The sequence below is a fragment of the Anomalospiza imberbis genome, chromosome 4 (genome assembly GCF_031753505.1).
Source record: "Anomalospiza imberbis isolate Cuckoo-Finch-1a 21T00152 chromosome 4, ASM3175350v1, whole genome shotgun sequence".
NCBI classification, from domain to species: Eukaryota; Metazoa; Chordata; class Aves; order Passeriformes; family Viduidae; genus Anomalospiza; species Anomalospiza imberbis.
Genome location: NC_089684.1, coordinates 45,681,449 through 45,701,327, shown reverse-complemented (window position 1 = coordinate 45,701,327; position 19,879 = coordinate 45,681,449). Strand labels below are relative to the sequence as shown.

At 41.6% G+C, this 19,879-nt stretch overlaps 1 protein-coding gene across 32 annotated transcripts in view; it reads left to right on the top strand.

The window, feature by feature from the left end:
* CAMK2D (calcium/calmodulin dependent protein kinase II delta) overlaps window positions 1–19,879 on the top strand; it is a 120,343-nt gene that overhangs the window by 35,528 nt on the left and 64,936 nt on the right. For all 32 annotated transcript variants that reach the window (XM_068188332.1, XM_068188328.1, XM_068188330.1 and 29 more), the window contains exon 3: window positions 11,239–11,298. In XM_068188332.1, coding sequence (XP_068044433.1) covers window positions 11,239–11,298 — 60 coding nt within the window. The remainder of the gene's footprint in view (window positions 1–11,238; window positions 11,299–19,879) is intronic.

Below are 19,879 nucleotides of genomic sequence, written 5' to 3'. Positions count from 1 at the left end.
TACACATTCATTATCTGGAATGGGCTATTGGCTGGGTTTGTTATATCCCCGAGAGTGTGTGGTTTTAAAAGATTGATCCAATCTTCAGTGCTCTTTAAGTGGTAGCAGGGATGAACCTGACACCATAAGAAACTGGAATGCGCCAACTGTTTTTTGCATAGTGGGGTTATTGGGTGGTTCTTTTATTTTCCTGAGGTACAGAATGATTTGCTTACCCTGTTTGTTTTGCCAACAGAGAGATAACCCAGTTTCCTACTGTTTCCCAAGAAGCTCAGTGGCTTGGGAAAAGGCCAGCAGCTTGGGAACTAACACTACACGTGCAAATAAACAAGTGTTAATTCTCTTAATAGTGGGGAAAAAGCTTAAATCCCTTTAGGCAGATTTTGTGCAACCACTGTCCATTAAGGAGAATGGCTTTCCTCCTGGGACTTCCTGCCTGCAGCACTAGATGATGGCTTAATCCTCTACAGGAATTCTGTATACTTACACTTCCTTCGGTTATCTTTTATATCCTTTTGATTGTCTTACATACGCTGATGGCACACAGTGCAGAATGCAAAGCAAACACATATTTAAAGGAGAGAGTTTGTTTGCCCAGTAAATACCCCAAATTTGTCAAAAGCTGAAGTTTAACTACCTGTTAATGCTTGCTTGAACTTTTATTTGTGGCTGATTATAAAAATCCTGTTTTTCTCCTCACCTTCATTAAAAGAAGAAAAAAAACCCCTCAGACTTCTTTGCCTGGGAGCATCTTTATTCACTCTCTGTAGAACAAGTGGAGTGATGCAGCTGTTGAGTCAGACAAGCTATTTAGGCATGTCTTAGTGAAATAAGACAAATTAGTTATTTCATAGAATCCCAGAATGGTTAGGGTTGGAAGGTGCCTTGAAAATCATCTCATTCCACCCCCTGGCACAGACAGCTTCTACTATCCCAGGTTGCTCCAAGCCCTGTCCAACCTGGCCTTGAATGCTTGCAGGGATGAGGCAGCCACAGCTTCTCTGGGCAACCTGTGCCAGGGCCTCCCCACCCTCACAGGGAAGGATTTAATCCTTGGATCTAGTCTTAGCTTGTGTTAGTTTGAAGCCCTTCCCCCTTGTCCTGTCACTCAAGGCTCTTGTCCCAAGTCCCTCTCCAGCTCTCCTGTGGCCCTTCAGGCTCAGGAGGGGGCTTTCAGGTCTCCCCAAAGCCTCCTCTTCTCGACACTGAACAGCCTGAGCTCTCCCAGCCTGGCTCCAGAGCAGAGGTGCCCCATCCCTCTGAGCATCTTCATGGCCTCCTCAACTCCCTCCAGCATGACCCATCTTATCTTGGGGCCCCAGGCCTGGACACAACACTGCAGGTGGAAGAGTTGCCTCCCTTGACCTGCTGGCCGCACTTCTTTGGATACACAATGTGGTTGGCTTTCTGGGTTACATGTGCACATTGCCAGGTGATGTTCAACGTGCATTTGGCCTTGTTGAGCCTTGCTGAAGGTCCCACTGGCCCACCTCCCCAGCCTGCCACGGTCCCTCTAGGTGCCATCCCTTCTATCCAACATGTCAAACACAGCATGCAGCTCCGTGCTGTCAGCAAACTTGCTGGGGGTGCACTCAATGCCATTGTCCACATCACTGACAAAGATGTTTGAGAGCACCAATTCCAACACTTGCCCCAAGGAATGCCACTTGTCATTGGCTTCCACTTGGACATTGGCTCTCCTCTGTGATTTGTTTTTTAATGAAAACGCTCCTTTTGGGAACTATTTTTTACAAGAATGTGTTTGCAAGGCTAGTATTTCTTTTTTAAAGGATTGGCTTTACAAACCAAGTGAATTGCAATTCTCTTTCTCTGCAAGAAAATGATTCTAAAAATAATGTCAAGACAATCCTCTTGCAAAAGGCTGTACTCATGTAGCTTAGAGGTTATGGCATCAGTGTCCTGGTATCAAAAATTGCTGTAATATAAAGCTTCGGATGGTTAAATGCTATTCATGCACATGGTATTTGAGGACGAGATTTGTTTTTATTATAAGCAAAGGCTTAGCAACTTAGCAGAAAAAAATTAATACAGTGGGTTAGTCATAATCCACTTCTTTGTTTTAAAGCAAGTTAACAGATGGAAGACAAGTTACAACTTAATGTGGAACTCCTTTTTGAGTTTATTATTTCTATTGTTTGAGTTTTTTATGGGCCACATAGAAATAGTGATTTTACCTATGACTACTGTTTGCTAAAGACCAAGGTTTAGGCATTGGGATATTTTTATTAATGCAATCGTATCTTTAGTCCTATAATACTACTGCAGCCTACTGTTATTTTTGATGAAATAGTCCTGTGGGCATGTGCTTATGTATTCTTAGTGTTTCTTCTTGTTATGAAAAGCTTTGGCTTTGATGTGCTGCTTAAATTTCCTCTGAGTCATAATGGTAGCTGCCAAACCATTGTTTTTGTTCGATTTGGACTTGATTCTAGTTCTACAGTTGTTTCCTCCTAGGGAGTTAAAAGTCCATGAGCTTTTATTAAGATAAATGTCAGTGATTTTGAGTGTATTTGCATAAATGAAGCCCTTAGTCTCTGGTAGGATAAGTTATGTGTAATGTTCAGTTTTAAAGTAACAGTGACTACAGGAAATATTGGAAATAAAAGTTGCTGACCTTTTCTGCACAATGGAATTTCCCTTTCCATTGAATATGGAACGCTTTCTCATCTGTAAGCTCTTAGTGAACTGAACATCCTCACTGGTCATCCTCTGTTTAAAGAAAATTTAAGTTTCTCCCTCACAAACAATTAATGCAATGTCTTGTAGAAATTACATCTACAAGGCAAAAGATGGTGACCATTGGTAGGATTTCTAAAAACAAGGGTTACCAAAGTGAAAACCTAAAGTCAGAGTTCAGAATTTGCTCTTTGCAGAAGCTTCAAAATCAGTAACTTCTGCATGTCCAAGCCAAGTGGCTGACAGAGACATGTCATGCCACAGTGTCATGACTTGACACCAGTCTTACATGTAACAATTACTCTACTATATTAAAGTAAGCTGGTGTCAGTCAGAAGCTCACAATTTATTTCGACTTGACAATCTGCTGCTTATATATTGCAGTAGCTGACAGTGTGTTTTGACTTTCTAATAAGCTGCATTTTTTTCTTTTGTTATTAGACAATATTGTTTGAATAACATTTTTAAGGAAAATGAGTATTTCTCATGCGTGTCTCGCTGCATCACTTGAGAATTTGAGGGTGCCTTCAAAAATTCAGTTGTCAGACAGAAGTCTGCTCAGAGTTTACAGCATTGTTAATGGATTTAATGTGTTTAAGATGGGCTCTGTAGGACTGGATTTCAGCAAGGCAGTCAAGTCAAGTATATCCTGCAGCCCATCCCTCTCCAGTGAACTATTTGAGTGCAAACAGATGCTTTAGTGTTCGTTAGACTGATAAGTCAACACCTCAAGTTCCAGGCATCTCTTACATGATTTATTTTTTTGAACTTTTGATTCCTAACATCTTTTTTTTTTCAAATATTGTTTCCTGAAAATTGCAACTTTCTGCAGGAAATGAGCCAAGAGAACTGAGAAGCCTAAAAAAATTTAAACAGCTCAGTAGAAAATAGAAGCTTAAAAAAAATGAGGAATACTGAATGCACTCACATATATATCAGCAGAATGTAAACAAGAAGAGGGCAGGCAGCTTTAAGTTGAGGACCAAAAATGAAAGGAGGGCAGAGAAATAAGGGAAGAGTTCCCAGCATGCAAAATGAGGGACATGCAGTTATGGAGGAATGGAAGGGGAATGGCTGAGGAAGACTTGGCTGACCATCAGCTCTAGGAATTGGCACGTTTGAGCCACAAAGGAGAATACACTGCTGTAGGGACAGAAGGAGGCAGCAAGGGGAAGATTGAGGATGTGACATGCATTCAGGTGTTCCTGTTATGGCAAATGTAAGCCTTGCATGAAGATGTATCTGGGAGGTGCTACAAGGCGCAGCACTGGATGGGCCAGATCAAAAGAGATGATAGGGGCAAGATGGAACACAGGGTGCACAGAGTTAATTGTCAGGTGCAGATTGGTGGCAAACAGATGGAGGTGACCAGGTGATCACACTCACACTTCCGGCTCTCAGGCCCTTTCTGTTTACTTTGGCCCTGAAGAGTTTACAGTACTTCATTCTGTTTCAGTAGATGTGCTGTTTATATAATAAAATAATAGATATAAAACTGCTATATGTAATTGTGCACGTACCTTTTATAGAAAATAACAAGTAATGTATGTGTATATCAGCAGTTCTAGACTTTCTCAAATATTTTTTTTGTTATTCTGAATCAGAAGAGTGAAGTGAGTGAATTGCCGGCTGGCTGTTTCAACCAGAGCAAATGAGAGTTATAAAAAGGTGAAAAAAATTGGATTTCTTAGCTTGAACTCAGTAGTGTGTGAATGTGTGCTCTTAGGAACTGTTTAAAGGTTCCCAACAATTGGGTTAAAGTCCAGTTTGCATTCATACCATTCTGTTGATCTCTTCTCTCTGTTCATTATGGGCATGGTTAAACACAAATGATGGAAATAAGTGAAATCATGTGGGCTCAGTGCTTTGCTATTAATGTCACATGTTGTCTTCAGTCCTTTTGCCAGCTCACTTTTGAAGTCAGGTACTCCTCAGTTTTAGCAGCAGTGCTAGAAACAGCACAAATGCAGGAATACTCTGCACCTTTTGGTCATAGCAGGTGTCGTAGAAATCAGGGATCAAGCGTCTGATAAAGTGCCCTAAAGACACTAGCAGTGTCTCTGCCTCTGTAGTCTGTGCTTTGTAGATGAGAATCAGGTCTCTGTGTCCATTTATCAATTTCTCACACACTGTGAAGGGTAAAATATTAACACAGAAAGCGGGTGGGAAGTGGAAGAAAGCCTTGCAGAAACATCAGTCAGCTGAGAACTGTTATTGTTGGAGGCCTTTGCAGCTGAGTACAAATGTGCCTTTTGTTTTCTTAATGCTGTGGGGCAGAATTTGAAGCTCTACAGGTGTGGGGTTTGTTCATTATTTTACAAAGCATCTTGAAATAATATCTTTTGCTTTTCCTTGATATTCAGCAGCTTGGTGAAGAGAAATGTGTCTGGGAACACAGCCACAGAAATAACTGGAGGCACACTCAGTGCCCTGATTTCTGCTCTCCTGATGCTTTTGACCAATGGCCTAATAGAAGAATTGGCTGTGCTATTGTTGTTGCGTGCTCCTACCCATTATGGAGCGGGGTATCCATGGAGAAGATGCCTTTATAACAATGAACACCTGACGAGTGATTCTGCTCGGAAACATTAGGAGGGGTGGGTCAGATGAGCACTCGCAGTGTCTGGAATTGTTTATTCAAAGAATGTCCCACTTTCCAAGCTATAAATACTAGGAAGAGAGGAATAAGTAAAGACTCTGTTCAAATATCTCCCCAGGAGCAGGTACTGAATGCTGGAGCATTCATTGTGAAAAAGTGCATTTGGGAATTGAAGGACTGTATTGCTTAGCATTTACTTCTTTAAGAATAGCAGGGGAGGTAACTGAGGTTTATCTGTGAGCGCTGCTGTAGCATGAACTAAGTAATGGAAAATTCAAAGAGCTGTGTGATGGACTGTTACATGAATAAATGTGGTTCTTGTTTTATCTTACCAGTTGAAAATGAATGCTTGCAAACTGCTAAAGGTCTGTAAATTGCCTTTCATAAGAACCAGCTCAGGCAGGGGCTTAGTAATGCTATTGGTCCCCACTGTCATGGTTTGACCCAACAGGCAGCTAAATACCACACAGCTTCTCTCCCTCCCTCCTCCCACACCCTGCAGGAGGACTGGGGAGACAATCAGAAGAAACAAAATTAAGATTTGTGGGTTGAGTTAAAGGTAGTTCGCTAAGACAGAAAATGAAGGGAGAATAATAATAAGTAATAGGCAGAAGATGATGACAAAGAATTAAAACATACGAAACAAGTGATGCATGATGCAAATGGTCATGGACCTGTGCCTACTCAGATCCTGAGCAGCAGCCCCCAGCCAGCTTACCCCCAGGTTTATCAGAGAATGTTTGGGGTTGGAAAGGACCTCTGGAAATCCTCTAATCCAGTCCCCTACTAAGGTAGGTTCAGCTGGAGCAGGTTGCACAGGATGATGTCCAGGTGAATGTTGAGGATTTCCAGAGAAGGAAACTCCACAGCCTCTCAGAGCAGCCTGTTTGCAGTACTCAGTTGCCCTCACAGTAAAGAAGTTTTTGCTCATATTCAGCTGGATCTTCCTGTGTTCCAGTTTGTGTCTGTTGCCCCTTTTCCTGTCACTGGGCACCACAGGAAAAAGTCTGGCCTCATCCTCCTGGCAGCCACTCTTAGGGAATTTGCCTGTGTTGGTAAGATTTCTCTCAGTCATTTCTTTGTCAGGCTAAAGAGGCCCAGTGCCCTCAGCCTTTTCTCATGAGAGAGGTGCTTCAGTCCCCTCATCATCTTTGTAGTCTCTGCTGGACCCTCTCCAGTCCTTCCTTGTCTGCCTTGAGCTGGGGAGCTCAGACCTGGAGGCAGTACTGCACATGTGGCCCCACAGGGGGAGAGCAGAGGGGCAGGATCACCTCTCATCCTGCTGGCCACACTCCTCCCCGTGCACCCTGGGATACCATTGGCATCCTTGGCCCCCAAGGCACTGCTGGCTCTTGGACTCCGTGTTGTGCACTCGGACCCACAGGTCTTTCTCTGCAGAGCTGCTCTCCAGCAGGTCAGCCCCAACCTGTGGGGTGCTGTGAGTAGCTGGCTTAGTGCAAACACTGCTTATAGCAGCTGCTAAAACATCACTGTGGGATCAACATGATTCTCATCCCAAATGCACAACTTAGCCCTGTACCAGCCTCTAGGAAGGGAATTATCCTATCAGGAACCAGGACACCTGCTAGTGACTTCAACTTACAGGAATTGTCAGGTCTAAGAAATAGAACTGGGCTGCTTTCCAGAGCCTTAATGCTTCATCAGAGGGAGTTCAGAAACTGCATTTGATGCAGTTAGATTATGTATAAACCACATTCCTGGGCTTAAAGCAAATGTCTTTTACAGCACTATTCCTATGCACACCATGCCCTTAAATCACAAATATTTATGTTCCATGAGACAGTGGATACTTTGCTGTGTTCTAGACACTTGTCAGCCACGTTGAAAAGTCACAGTAGTGGGAGGGGAAGTTGTTGCTCTGTTAATCTGTGTATTCTGTTGTCAGAATTTCTGCAGTCATTTTCTGGTTTCCATGGCAGAATATAAGAGCATCAAGGTGCTCTGGGTTTGCAATGCAGTCTGAAGAGCCTCTTCCAAGTTAGTGCTCCTTGTTTTATCTTCATTTAGCTGTGTAAAGAAAAACATGGAAAATACAAGTGTTGAACTGTGTTGCACAGAGTAGGAAGCAGGTTGAAGAGACCATCCTCAAAAGGATAAGCAAGGCATGTGCCAAAACATGCATCACTTCATACTGACTCATAATCTATCCAGTCAGTCCTGGGGGAAAAATAAGAAATGGACAAGACAATGCAAGGGACATGGGGAAAATGCTTTTATATTGTTTGCTGTGGAGTGCAAGCTCTAATAATAACAAAAAGCAACTACAGAAGTTGCTACAGGTTCTTGTTAGAAAGATTCTTTGCTTTGGAGACGTTGGCATTTTAGATACCTGTGTTGATAGGTGGTGAGAGGTGCACGTTTCTGCCCTGTTGCTAAGCTCCATTTGGGTGGTCATGCAGGATCAGCACTTTGGGTGAACATTCATGGTACTTTAGTAGAAGAGATAAATGCTGAAGACATTAATTGTATGTTTTCATATATTAAGACATACAATACATAATTAAATACATACATTATATGTCTTTAATTGTGATATGTTATGATGTAATCCCAGAAATGTGTCTAGTCTACATTGTAAGCTTTTGTAAGAAAGCAAATATTGATACTGCGGAAACAATTAGTTGTTTTATTTGCCTACCTAGTAGAAACTGAATGCAGGCAGTCTAATTTTCTGAGGCAGGTATCATAAATTATAGTATTAGCTAGCTTTGGGTCCACTAGAACATAGTCATATGAATGAGGACTAGTTCAAGATTTTAAGTTTATACAGTCTATGAGTACCCCCAGTTTTGCAGCTATATTCTGTCTGTTTCAGGTTTCACAGAATTTCATTAGTTAATGTAAAGGCTGAGATTTTCATGGTTCAGTGCATTAAATCTTGTTGTTTTCTTTTTTTTTTTTTTTTTTTCTTTCTTGACTTCACGTCAGATTAAACTTCCTTGTAGGTGGCTGCAAGGTTTTTTTTATTAATAAACTGACATTATTCTCATTGCTGCTTTCTTTCCAATGGTGTCAGTGGCTGACAGGTAGTGATCTTTTTCCAGTCTTGGCAATGGGCTGTTGCTGTGGTAGAGACCATTCTTCACTAATGGAGACTTGCTTTCATAAAATAATCTAGAATTTGCAGAGCATTCCTCCTTCTGCATTTGCTTTGCTGCTTTTTGAACTTGTATTTTTCAATTAATTACAGTTTCTTAAGCAGTTGGAGACCTATTTGTAACTGAGTCTAGGTAACTAAAATAAAGGGAAGGAAACAAGTATATAAGTGTACTTGTGTGCTCCCTTTTTATTATCTATGCGGCTTGCAAGCTTGGCTTCCTGCTCCTTAGAATAATTTTTCCTGTTTCGTGTTTACCTGGCAGGTAAATGCAGTTTCAGCTGGTGAATTATGTGCTGTCAAAATTGAGAGGCATTAACTCTTTGATTTCAATAAGTGACCTGTTACTGCATTTATTTTTTCCACAACTTTTCCTGTGCTGTTACTGTTATAGCATAAACATTTGACACCAGATGCTATCCCGAACTTTCTCAGGGTTTGGGGGAGTTTGTGCCTGCTAGGTAGTTTCCCTGACTGTGTGGCAGGACCCTTGTTTCCCAGTGGACTCTGCAGTGGCACACCTTAACCCTTCAGATGTTTGGGAGCTGAGTGCTCAAAGTATTTCGGTGTGCCCTGCCCTCTGACATTCACCTTTAGCTCCCCAGCACTTGAGCCCTGGCAGGAGGCAGGGTAACACAAATAGCTATGGGTGGCACAGCAGTTGCAAGCACTTGTAAATAAACCCAGTGGACAGAGGAAGGAACAGGATTTCCTAAAACTCGTGAAACAAACATGCAGATTTTAGAAGAGAGTAGTTTTCTTGGATATCGCACAAAGGTGAATTTGCATTTGGTCCCATCCCCAAACACTTAGATACTCCAGACTTACTCCTCTAACAACACTAAGGAATAGTCTCTTTCTTTGGAAATGCCGCTGTCATCTTCTGAGCCTTAATGCCTGCTTTAATCCCTGGCTCAGGGAGTATTTAATGCGCTTTCTGGTGCCTCAGTGCGGTGTGCAGGCTGCGAGGTACCTCCAGTCATCCAGCAGGTGTGATAGCAATTACTGTGACACAAACAGCTGAAGGAGTTAAATGCAGAGAGCTCATTGTTCTAATTTACATGACAGCAGAGAACACCTGGTTGGTGTCCGTCAATATACTGGTTCAATTTGGAGTGAAAACCTGGGAATATATAATGCAGTCGATAATAATGATGTTGATGATGATGTAGATGTTACCTTCATATGTTGCAGTGCATCCAGCAGCATCTCTAAGACATTTTTACTGGTACTTGAAAAATATCAGGCATGCTTTTTTAATCATTACAGTTATAATGAATAAATTATATTCATCACATCTAGTGTCAGTTCAGGAGTTGCGATAGAGTGGTTGATAGCAAAGAAACTTCAAATGCTTATACTTCATATTCGACTGTGCAGATGAAATTCTTTATTATATCTGTGTTATTCCTGAAGAGTCGACACAGGATGTTTTTAGCACTTGATAGAAGACTGTCGGACACCTTCCAGGTTTCTGGCTGTGCTGGCTGATCTGTAAATATAGCTGGAGGTGGTACAGAACAGCCTTTGAAAGTAGAGCTGGAAGTGCACCAGAGACACAGCTCCTACACAAAATGTCCAATAGCCCCTGGATTGTTTCTTTGCTTTTGAGGCAGTGTTCACGTTTTCATCTCCGTTCTCACCCCAGCTTAGTTCAGTTTGCCTTGCAGATCATCTCCCTGCTTGCTCTGGGTAATGTGCCAAGCGCTCAGCCCATGATTTAAGTTACAGCCAGAGCTGCTGGACACGAAGGTACTGTAACTGTAGATGTCTGTGCTTATGTTTCAGCCCTGCTGCATCTGAATTCAAAAATCTTAATGGGAAATCTCAGTGGCAGAGTGTAACTTAAAAAAAAAAAAGAGCTTTGAGCTTATGTTGCAGATTTAGAATTCTTCTTAATACTTTTAACTTCTGATTATTTTGTTTAGTAAACATTAAGGTAAAGAGGGTTAAGCTGACAAATTTTCCCATGCAAGTGGTGGAGGCTCTTAGGCCTCAGAAAGTATGATGGGTCAGTTGACAAGTAGTGACTAGCTCAAGAACTATCCCAGTTCTTAAAAGCATATGAAAATAATCTGAACTGTTAACATATGTCAAATGTTTCAGTTGTTAGAGTTGGCTGCAAATATTAAGAGGTACAAACTGCAGAGAAATTAAACAAGTTTTCCTTCTTGTTCTTTCCTCCAGATTTAAAACATGCTGTCAGAAACTTGAAGTGTTAAGTATTTCAGAGGTGGTGTTTGCTTTCTCTGTTGTATTTCAAATCTGTTGTTATAGTTCTTTTGACCTACATACAGTTCTTTTGCAGTAAGAAAATACAGTTCTTTTGCAGTAATCCTTACACTTTGCAGTAAGGATTTAACTTCTAAATTCTAACATCTGATGCTAAATTTTTAAATCTTCAGAGTTACCACCCAAAGCAATTTTTTCTAAACTTGTTTACTTCTTAATATTTTCAAGGTTCAAAGCATATTTTTTACATTCCAAGCAGTTTGATTTTCCAAAGTAGGTATTTTGGAATATTTGTGTTGTCTATTGTAGAAAATAGAACTTGACACAAGCAGTAGTATTTTATCTCCAGAAAAGATTGTTAGGGCTCAGTGATGTACAAGTCCAGAGCTCCAGCCTCCTGCTCTACTCAAAGGTAAAAAGAAAATCTATTCACTATTACACTTTGGATGAAAATATTAGTGGATCTAATTAAAAGAGGTCTTTTTTAAAGATCCCATCAGATGATGATGATGTGATGGTTCTCTAAAGCAAATGCACTAAACTATGTTAATATTCATGCTAACAGCAACTGTTTTGCTTTCTTTTGGTGCAGATCACCAGAAACTGGAGAGAGAAGCTAGAATCTGTCGCCTCCTGAAGCATCCTAATATTGGTAGGAACATTTCATTGCTTTGTACAGTATTTATCAGTTTAGAAAAGTTAGGGGAACTGGAAATTAACAAAGAGCAGCTCAGAAATGAAGTGCAAGTATCTTTAGGCAAGACTCTTTCTTTATAACATGGTGCTCCTTACGAATTCTGCTGTGGGATGCAATAATCTGATGGATGACCTGCAGCAGTGTGCAGTGTTCTCATCTTTGAGCCATTGCTCTGCCATCAGTGAGCTCTCTGTGCCAGGTGTTTGGGGGGTGTTGAGCAGTGTGCAGGAGGGCCTGTTTCCAGGATTGTTCATGATTCTGCAGGGTACCTGCAGAAGAATTTCAGATGACAGTGTCTGTTGCACAGTGAGATAGACCAATGTCAATAATTAGTGCTGGTTTTAGTGAGATGCTTATTTTATACTGTATTTTGTGTTTGAGATTCCATCCTTCCGAGTTGAAGAAAGCTCTGCTCTTTTTATTTCCAGAATTGTGTGTTCAAACCAGGTAAAGCAAAAAATAAAGTTATTTTGGAGGGTGGGGTGTGTCTGACTCCTTGCTTTAGAAACAGTGTAGAGAGGTAAGTACCTTGATCTTAAGGGAACTGTGGCTGGGTTTTTCAGTTTTTCGTACACTGAATTATTTGCCAAGGGTATCTCTCACAAGAATATTTGCTGTACTTGAGACTTCTGCAGAAGGGTGGGAATTTCCTGTTTCTTATGGCATTTTTAGACTAATAAAATTGTTTGGTGCCTGTAGTGCCTTAAGTTTTAGCTTTCATATTTTTCAGATTCTGTAGTGCTTTGGTGTGTAACTCTGAACTTCATGTAAAACGTTAGCAAGTTCTCTTCACAGTTCAGTCAGACAAAACAATCTTTTTCCAACCAAGGACACCATTGTATCCTCAGGCCCAAAGAAGTGTAAACAACAGCGAATTGAGGAGAGCAGTCTTGGAGGATGGGACTTCATAGCCTGAAACTGTAATTGGATAATTGACCCCAATATGGAAATGGGCCAAAACTTATAAAAGTCTGAAAACTCATGACCCATCATCCATCTTGCGTCCATTTTGGGGCCATCTTGGGCAGAGCCACAGCCAGGCTCTTGTACTGCCCTAGGTGTATCCTTTGAAGGCCTTTGAATAAATACCAACTTTTCATTTAAGGCTGTCTAGCTTCTGTTCCAGGTAGCCTCTTTAGGCATCACCTGGGATGAAATCAGCTACTTCCTTTTAATGATAAATAGAAAGTGAAAACAAGTGTACCACAGCTCAAAATGACATGTCAAATTTCTGCAGCATCTCTTAAGCTTACAGGTTGGACTTAGAAATTTTATTAAGGAGGAAGAGGAGTGTTTTCTGTGCTATTTTATCTCACCAAAGGTTTTGCTTTCTAAAATGGCGAGAGATAAGCAAATGTACAAGTGCTTTTAGGGCGAAGGTGCAACCCTTCTGCAGCTGTGGTTATGCTTACGGTTTAGTCAGATTCCAGAGCCATTCACCTGGGCCTTACTAGAACCAGAACATAATTGTAAGTTTCCACCAGTTGGGGAAAATGAACACAAGACAAGAGTGAACTGATGCAGGAGAAGGGCTGAAATGCACAAAACTCAATTGAAGCAAAAGTCTAAATTGGTTCTGTGTGGTCATAAGTCTTCAGCTTGTTGAGCAGTGTAGGATGGAGTTCAGCTTCTCTATAGCAGGCCAGCTGTTCCACATGTACGGTTTGTATCTGTGAGGTTTGGCTTGGGGTGCAAACAGCTTTGGTGACAGGCAGATAGGGCTCTACAAGTCTGCACAAACTGTGCATCATCACCTGCACCGAGGTGTGCAGTTCAAGGGGGTATGGACCAAGTGTTCTGCTCCTGCTTCAGAAAAACTGTCATGTTCTAGATCTGTCTGAGAGAAGATTTTCGTGACCTGGAATTACCATGCCAGGGTTTGGCAGCAGGCGTTGTGTTCTGTCATGTTCCTTCTCCTGCAGCAATGCCCTCAGCCGGCTAAATGATGACCCTAAAATCATTCCAAGTGCTGCCAGCACCCCACTGGAGCTCTTATGCTTGTGTCACTATGACATCTCCTTTTAAACTGTCATCTCTGGTGAATAATGGAGCTGCATCGCATGAGGAAGCACTAAGAGTGAAAAAGGAAGTGTGCCGGAGGGAGCTCAGCTTTGACAATAAGTGTGTGTAAGTTAAGAATAATAAGAAAAAAACTGCTAACTATTTTTTTCAGTGTGATTTCTGTAGGAAAGCAGAGGTCTAGTTTAATTGATGGGGTGATTTCTCAAAGATGACTGTGTACAGGCAGTTATTTTTGGAAAGTTAAATAGGCCAAATGTTAAATGATTCTGTTTCTGTGCAGTCCTTACTGTCCATGTTCGTAGCCAAGAAGTGTCAGGGAAATCTGCCTTGAAGAAGTTGGTTCACTTCTACAAGCAGGGCTCCAGTGCATCTCTGAAATCAGAGCTTTTCTGTGGAGATACTGCTTTGCACATAACTAATTCAGTTCATTTTTCAGCATCTCTTTTATTCATCCTTTTAATAAATCTATGATTTCTTCTCTGTCCAGCCTTGTAGTTAGGATTCCTAATGAATGGTGTCGGAAAAATAAGGAAAGTGGGCTAAAAACAGTATTTTCTGTTCTCCTTTTTCTCATCTCCATTTCCTGCTTAAGTAATGTATATATGAAAGTTCATTTAGAACCCACCGAATTTCCTCATCCTTTTCACTTACAGGTGCTCCTCACCAGTACTCATTGTTGTGATTTCTACCTGGGCTGCAGGAGTTTGTGCATTAGTGAGATTTTCAGCATTGCTGTGTTTCTCAGGTTCTTACCGTGGTGACATGGCTGTACTTAGTGTGTAGAGGGTTCCTTTTTCCAGAGTTTAAAATGGGTGGAAATGGAGGTTGAGCTTTGCTGTTCAGAGAACCTAATGCTTTTTCTTTCTGGGATTGCACATCAAGTTACATTAAAAACTTACTTCCTTTGCTGAGCATGTACCTGCACAGAATTTGTCATCTTGGGTAACTATTACTTTTCCAGCAGTTCCATGTGTACTAATGCTCCCATTTTTTAAATTTAGAAGTTTGGAAAGAAAATTGATGAGGAACCATCTCTTCATTAAGAAATCCATTGTCATTTTCCCGATTTTTCTCCTTTATCTTCTTCTGGTAAACTTTGATTTCTTGGTCCTCTTTTAACTTGAGGTAAACTTAGTTTTTAGCACTCTGATTTCTAGTTTTGCAATTGTACAGTGTACAAGCTATGGCAGGCAGGCAGGGTCCATTAGCCAGCAACATCAGGCTCGAGTCTGCCTCTGATTGATCTTCATCCCTTCCCCTAAGGCAGCAGCAGATTTTACTGACATGTGGCAGCCCTTCAGGTGATAAATGAAGTCCTTTTGAGACGAGGCCAGGCTGTCCCTGAATGGCTCTGTAAGTCAGGGTACTTGCAGATAAGTAGGACTGCCAGCACAGACTCAGCTCCGCTAGGCCTGAGCCTGTTTCTGTGTCCAGCTTCGGCCAGGCTGGGGCTGAGGCACCACCACAAGCGTGCTCTGGCAGCAGGAAGGCCTCTGCTCCATGAACAGCTGGAGCTGCACCAGCACATGGGAACATGGGCTAGGCTGGCGTTGCAGCAGGCTAAGAGGTGGCCTAGATGCAGAACATACTTGGGACACAGGGAATAAGACAAATCCCTTATCTGGTTTCATGAGTGTGTTGGTGTCCATTTGGAGTCTGCTCATTTCCATGCTTGGAGCTGGGAACTTATCATCAGTGGCTGAGGCAATTGATAGCACCCAAACTTGGCACTGCTCCTCACCACACTCTGTGCTGGTGTCTAGCTTACTGAGTCCTTTTGCCACAAGAAAAGGAGGAAAAGCCTGTGTTTTGGAGTTACTTCCTCTCCCCACCATAACACAAAACATGAGCACTGAAGTTGTCAAGTTCCTCATGTGGGGAAAAATAAGAAACTCTGTATTGCCTTGTCCTTTTTGAACAGAGGGTAATTAAAGCTGTGTGGGGAGGTTGTGTCCTTTATGCTCAACAATATGTCCTTTATGTTTATATTCACCAATTACGCGCATGACACTTCATGAAGTCCCAAGAATCTCAAGAGAAACAATATTAATATATCGGAAATATGGATGCAGTAGCGCTTTCTGAATTTTGTTTGTCTTACTGTGGCACAGTTGTGAGTAGCTCAGCTGGGGTTAGTTAAGTTACTCTATAAAGCAAACACAGGGTAAAAATCAGGCCTGTTCAGGTTGAGTGGATGTAGTTCTCTAGCACAATTTTTTTTCTGAACTTAATTTAAGGTTTTACTCCATGTCAAAAATATCTAGTTCTTTCCTGATGCAGTGAAAATCAAACCAATCCCCAGCTATATAAATTTATGCTCAGTAAATATGGTCCTCAGGGATGTATTGACTATAGCTATGCAAATAAATAAATAAATCTTTTTATCTAAATATAAAGCTCTAGTTTGCATGGGACTGATGCATTAGAGAATCTCACTTCCTTTAATTATTTTTATTGCTTAGATGAGCTGATCACTTCAACAGTTTTAAATCTCATACATTCCATTGAATTAATTAAATTTGCAATTTCTATGATGAATAAGGTAAACCATAGTCCTTGAGAGAATTAAAATAAAATATCAAGAAACCAAATAAACCAGTGATATAATGTTATTTCGTATTTAATGTAAGAGCCAATTTAGTGAGTATTATAACAGATTGAATGTTTAAAGTCAGCCGTGGCTACAGCAAGTAACTGACTAGTGAAGTGCAACAACAGAAAATAGAAGCTGGTTTTGCAGTTGCTATTTGTGAAATTAAATGTACTGGAACAAGACTGCACCAGGCAAGAGCACACAGCGGGGCATAGTGGGGCTTGTCGCAGCTGGGTTTTCTGCAGGCTTTCTCCTTCCCAGCAGTTTTTGTTACTGCTGTGCATCTGATTCCTTTTAGTTGGTGAAGTTCTTGTGAATGTATGTTGATGTTTAAGAGGAAAAGCCCTAAAAATTTGACTTCTGTTGTTGTAAGGGCTTGGTGTGGAAGGCTTCCTGTAGAGCTGTTGGTGGCCCTGAAGTGAGTGGAGTATCAGAGCCCCCCAGCAGTTAAAAGACTAAGTTATGCAGTGCTAATCAATGTGTCAGTGATTTTCAGTATGAGCCATATGAAGCATCAGATAATGTGGTCTGAGTGTGCCAGCAGTGGAGGGGGGAGGCAGCTTTATTTGGTGTTACAGTTTTTGTCTCTTTTGTTTGCATCAGAATCCTTTTTTTCTGCTAAGTGGCATTGCATCTCTAAGTTTCACTCTTCTGGGTTACTGTGGAGCATAAAAATGTCTTTGAGTGCAGACAATGACACCACTCTGCCATGCTACATTAATTCTCTTTCGTTTTAATGGAGCACAAGGTTATTTTAGCTCAAGTGAAGCATTGCTGGCTGTAATATCCCTGATAACTGTAGCAGTATCCATAACAGACTGAGGAAATGAGGTTTCACTAAGGTTTGCTACCGATTTTGTAATTTTTACCTCAGAAAGTACATGCCTAATTTGCACCAAAATAGGTAATGATTCAGTATAAATCAAGTGTGAACCAGATCTTGAAGCATTTTACAGCCCTGCTTAAGCCTCTCTTTGTATGTTTCCTTAAATGCATCGAAGTTTTTTTCCTAGTATGTCCATTTTGTCTTAAACATTTTTTCTTTCCCTGAGGTCCACTCCACTTTTGCAGCCAGTCATTTAAAATGTAAAATAGAGTAATCCACAGAAAAGGGAAGTGGAATTTGACCACCTCTCTTGAGGATCCTGCTGTGGGGGGTGAGGACTGGGGTGGCTGCCACACTTCTCACTTGTATTTTCATCTCTTGTTGTGCTTTACTTTCTATATGTGTTTCCTGGAATTAAGAGTTTCATAATTGGCTGCACTGCTGACTTCAAGAGCTGTGGAAATAAGCTTGACTGAAATGAATTGCTCTCTCTCTCTGCACACACAAGATGGATCTTTCAGAACTTACTTTTTTTTGTTGTTTGAAAGCTTTGTTTGTTATGAATCTGCAACCACGTGTTATGCATACGGATAGACATCATGACTCCCAGCTAAACCACAAATATGTAATTTTCCTCTGGATTCTTTCCTCCAAAAACATAGATCTCTACTACTTCAGCTAAGCTAAGCTTTTTCTTTCAGTAGAGCTGGCACAGACATTTTTAGAGCATTTTTAGGGGATATTCTAAGTTCTGTTCCCTTTGCTGTTGCAGACAACACTGCTGATGGCCTAATAGGTGAATTCTGCACTGGTTCTTGGGTTGATACCCAAATATTGGAAACTTTTACTTGATCTGAGGGTGAGGAAAAACCAACCTCTAACCAAAAACAGGTTGCAGTATATTGGGTGATGTGGATGGGCATCACTAGATGGCATTAGAGCAGCTTCTGCAGGGGTGGTAAAACTTGTCATATGTGACTTTCTGTGATAATCCTGCCCCAGCCTTGACATTTGTGGCTCTGGGCTGAACCCACTCTGTGGGACGCTTCTGTCTTGGACTTTTCCCTTTCCCAAGAGTAAATAAGGAATTCATTCAGGCAGCATTTCTTTCGCAGGCAGCCTAAATCTGCCCATTTGGAGTATTTGACATCCTAACCCATGGTGGCTTACTGTCACCTTGCTTCTGGAAAAGGTACCTCCAAGGAGAAAGTGTTGGGCTGTCTGTGCCACCGGAGAGTGCAATTGGGAATTGCATTTTATAGGCTGAGCTTGTCTGTGCCATGTCACACGCATAAATCAAATCTGCTTGAGTTTTGTATTTTATATGCATCTTCTGTATCTTTATTAATGGAACACGCATTCAGTAAGTGATTTTATATCATCTTAGATACATATTGGAAACAGCATATGGAAAATTAGAACTCAGCCTGCCTGCTTAGCCCAGCCTGTCCATAGCTCTGCTGGGATGTCACCCTTGCCTGTCCCTGTGCATGGCAGGGGTGCGAGAGGCTGGTGCCAGCCTGACTCATCTTCCCCTGGTGCCCGAGGGCCAGGGGACAGCACCAATGAGTTCCAGGCAGACAGACATCCCCCTAAGCACCCCTGGCTTGTAGCAAGTATTTCAAGTGTCCTTTAGATTCTTCCTCGCTCCTTCAAACTTGACTTTTAAAAAGTTACTTTTCATCCTGATTTAGTTGCACTGCTGTTGGGAGTATCTGTTAATAGTCATGGCGTGCCAAAGGATGCAAGCTGGTCTGCTTCTCGGCTTTCTGCTGCATCCTGGCACGGAGTGAATGCTCTGACCCTGCAAATAACACCAACCTCCATCGCTGGCAGTGGATGAATAGCTCCTAATTGCTCAGTTCAGGCTGGGCTTTTTCAGATTTCGGCACTGGAGACTTTCCTACTCCTACAAAGCTGCTGATCTGGGCATTTTTTTTCAGTTGATAGGGGTTTAATGATACCTCTCTCCTCCTAGTCACCTTCCAAATTTGGAAGCTCTTTTTATAGTGGTTTCACCAGAGTGTTAGTATTCTCATGGACTGCTCATGGGAATGTGCTTCTAATTTTAGTTTGTCCTCTACATGTCTGTCTCCTTTAAATACATCCAGCTTCTCATTCCAGCCACAGTGGGCCAAGCATGACACTCCTGTTACTTGTGCATTGAAGATGTTCTGGTGTTGCACTGTAATAACATCTGCAGCTCCTGCCCTTGTGCTGCACAGCAGTGAGTAGCACTGGTGTCTCAGCGATTGTACCACCCAAGTAGTGCTGTTTAATTAATAGATTTGGTGTGCATTTATTTACTAGGTGACCTTGAGAGTTATTTATTGTGTTTCAGCAATTTATACTTGGTATGATGTCGATGGTGTGAGTGCTGGGGTTGTGTTGAATTTGACTGTGTGGTCTTGGTGGGAAGGACTTGATGGATGATCGGAAACCATAATTGCAGCTGACTGGCTTGCAGCTATCTTTCGCAGCATATATGTATTTTGGGAGTTACTGGATGTGCTAAATGAGAGGAATATTTAGAAAGAGATTTCATCTGCAGCTAGTAGTCTGGGTTTGTGAATACAGACTGGCTTCTGCTCTCCCCTGCAGCATTTCCATCCAAGTTTATGTGGGTTGTCACTGAGCTAATTACAATCTTACAAATGGTCCCACAGGACAGGACAAGCTCTCTAATTTTCATTTATTGTGCGACTGTGATTAAAATACAATGGCAGTTTCTCATCATAAGCCTCAAGTTTGTCATCTATTAAGTCAATATGCATTCCCTGCTTTTTGTAAAACAAACACTTGGAATCATTTGGGATCATCATTCACTTGTGAAGCTCTATGTTAGGGAAATGACAGTAATTTATAGTTGTCTCCAGCTGTGGTAGCATCACTTACTGTGATAGTTAATTGACAGAGGGGGAAGGCACGTTCACTCAGAAAATAATACAGATGGTTTTGAGTCCAGCCCAGTGGATAGAGATGGAGAGGGATCATTATGGAAACACTCCGTCTGGGCATCATACTTTGAGTCGCTCACTTGTATGCTCTGTTAACTTACTGAGAGCTCCTAGAGCTTAAGTGTTGTCCTGCGTGAT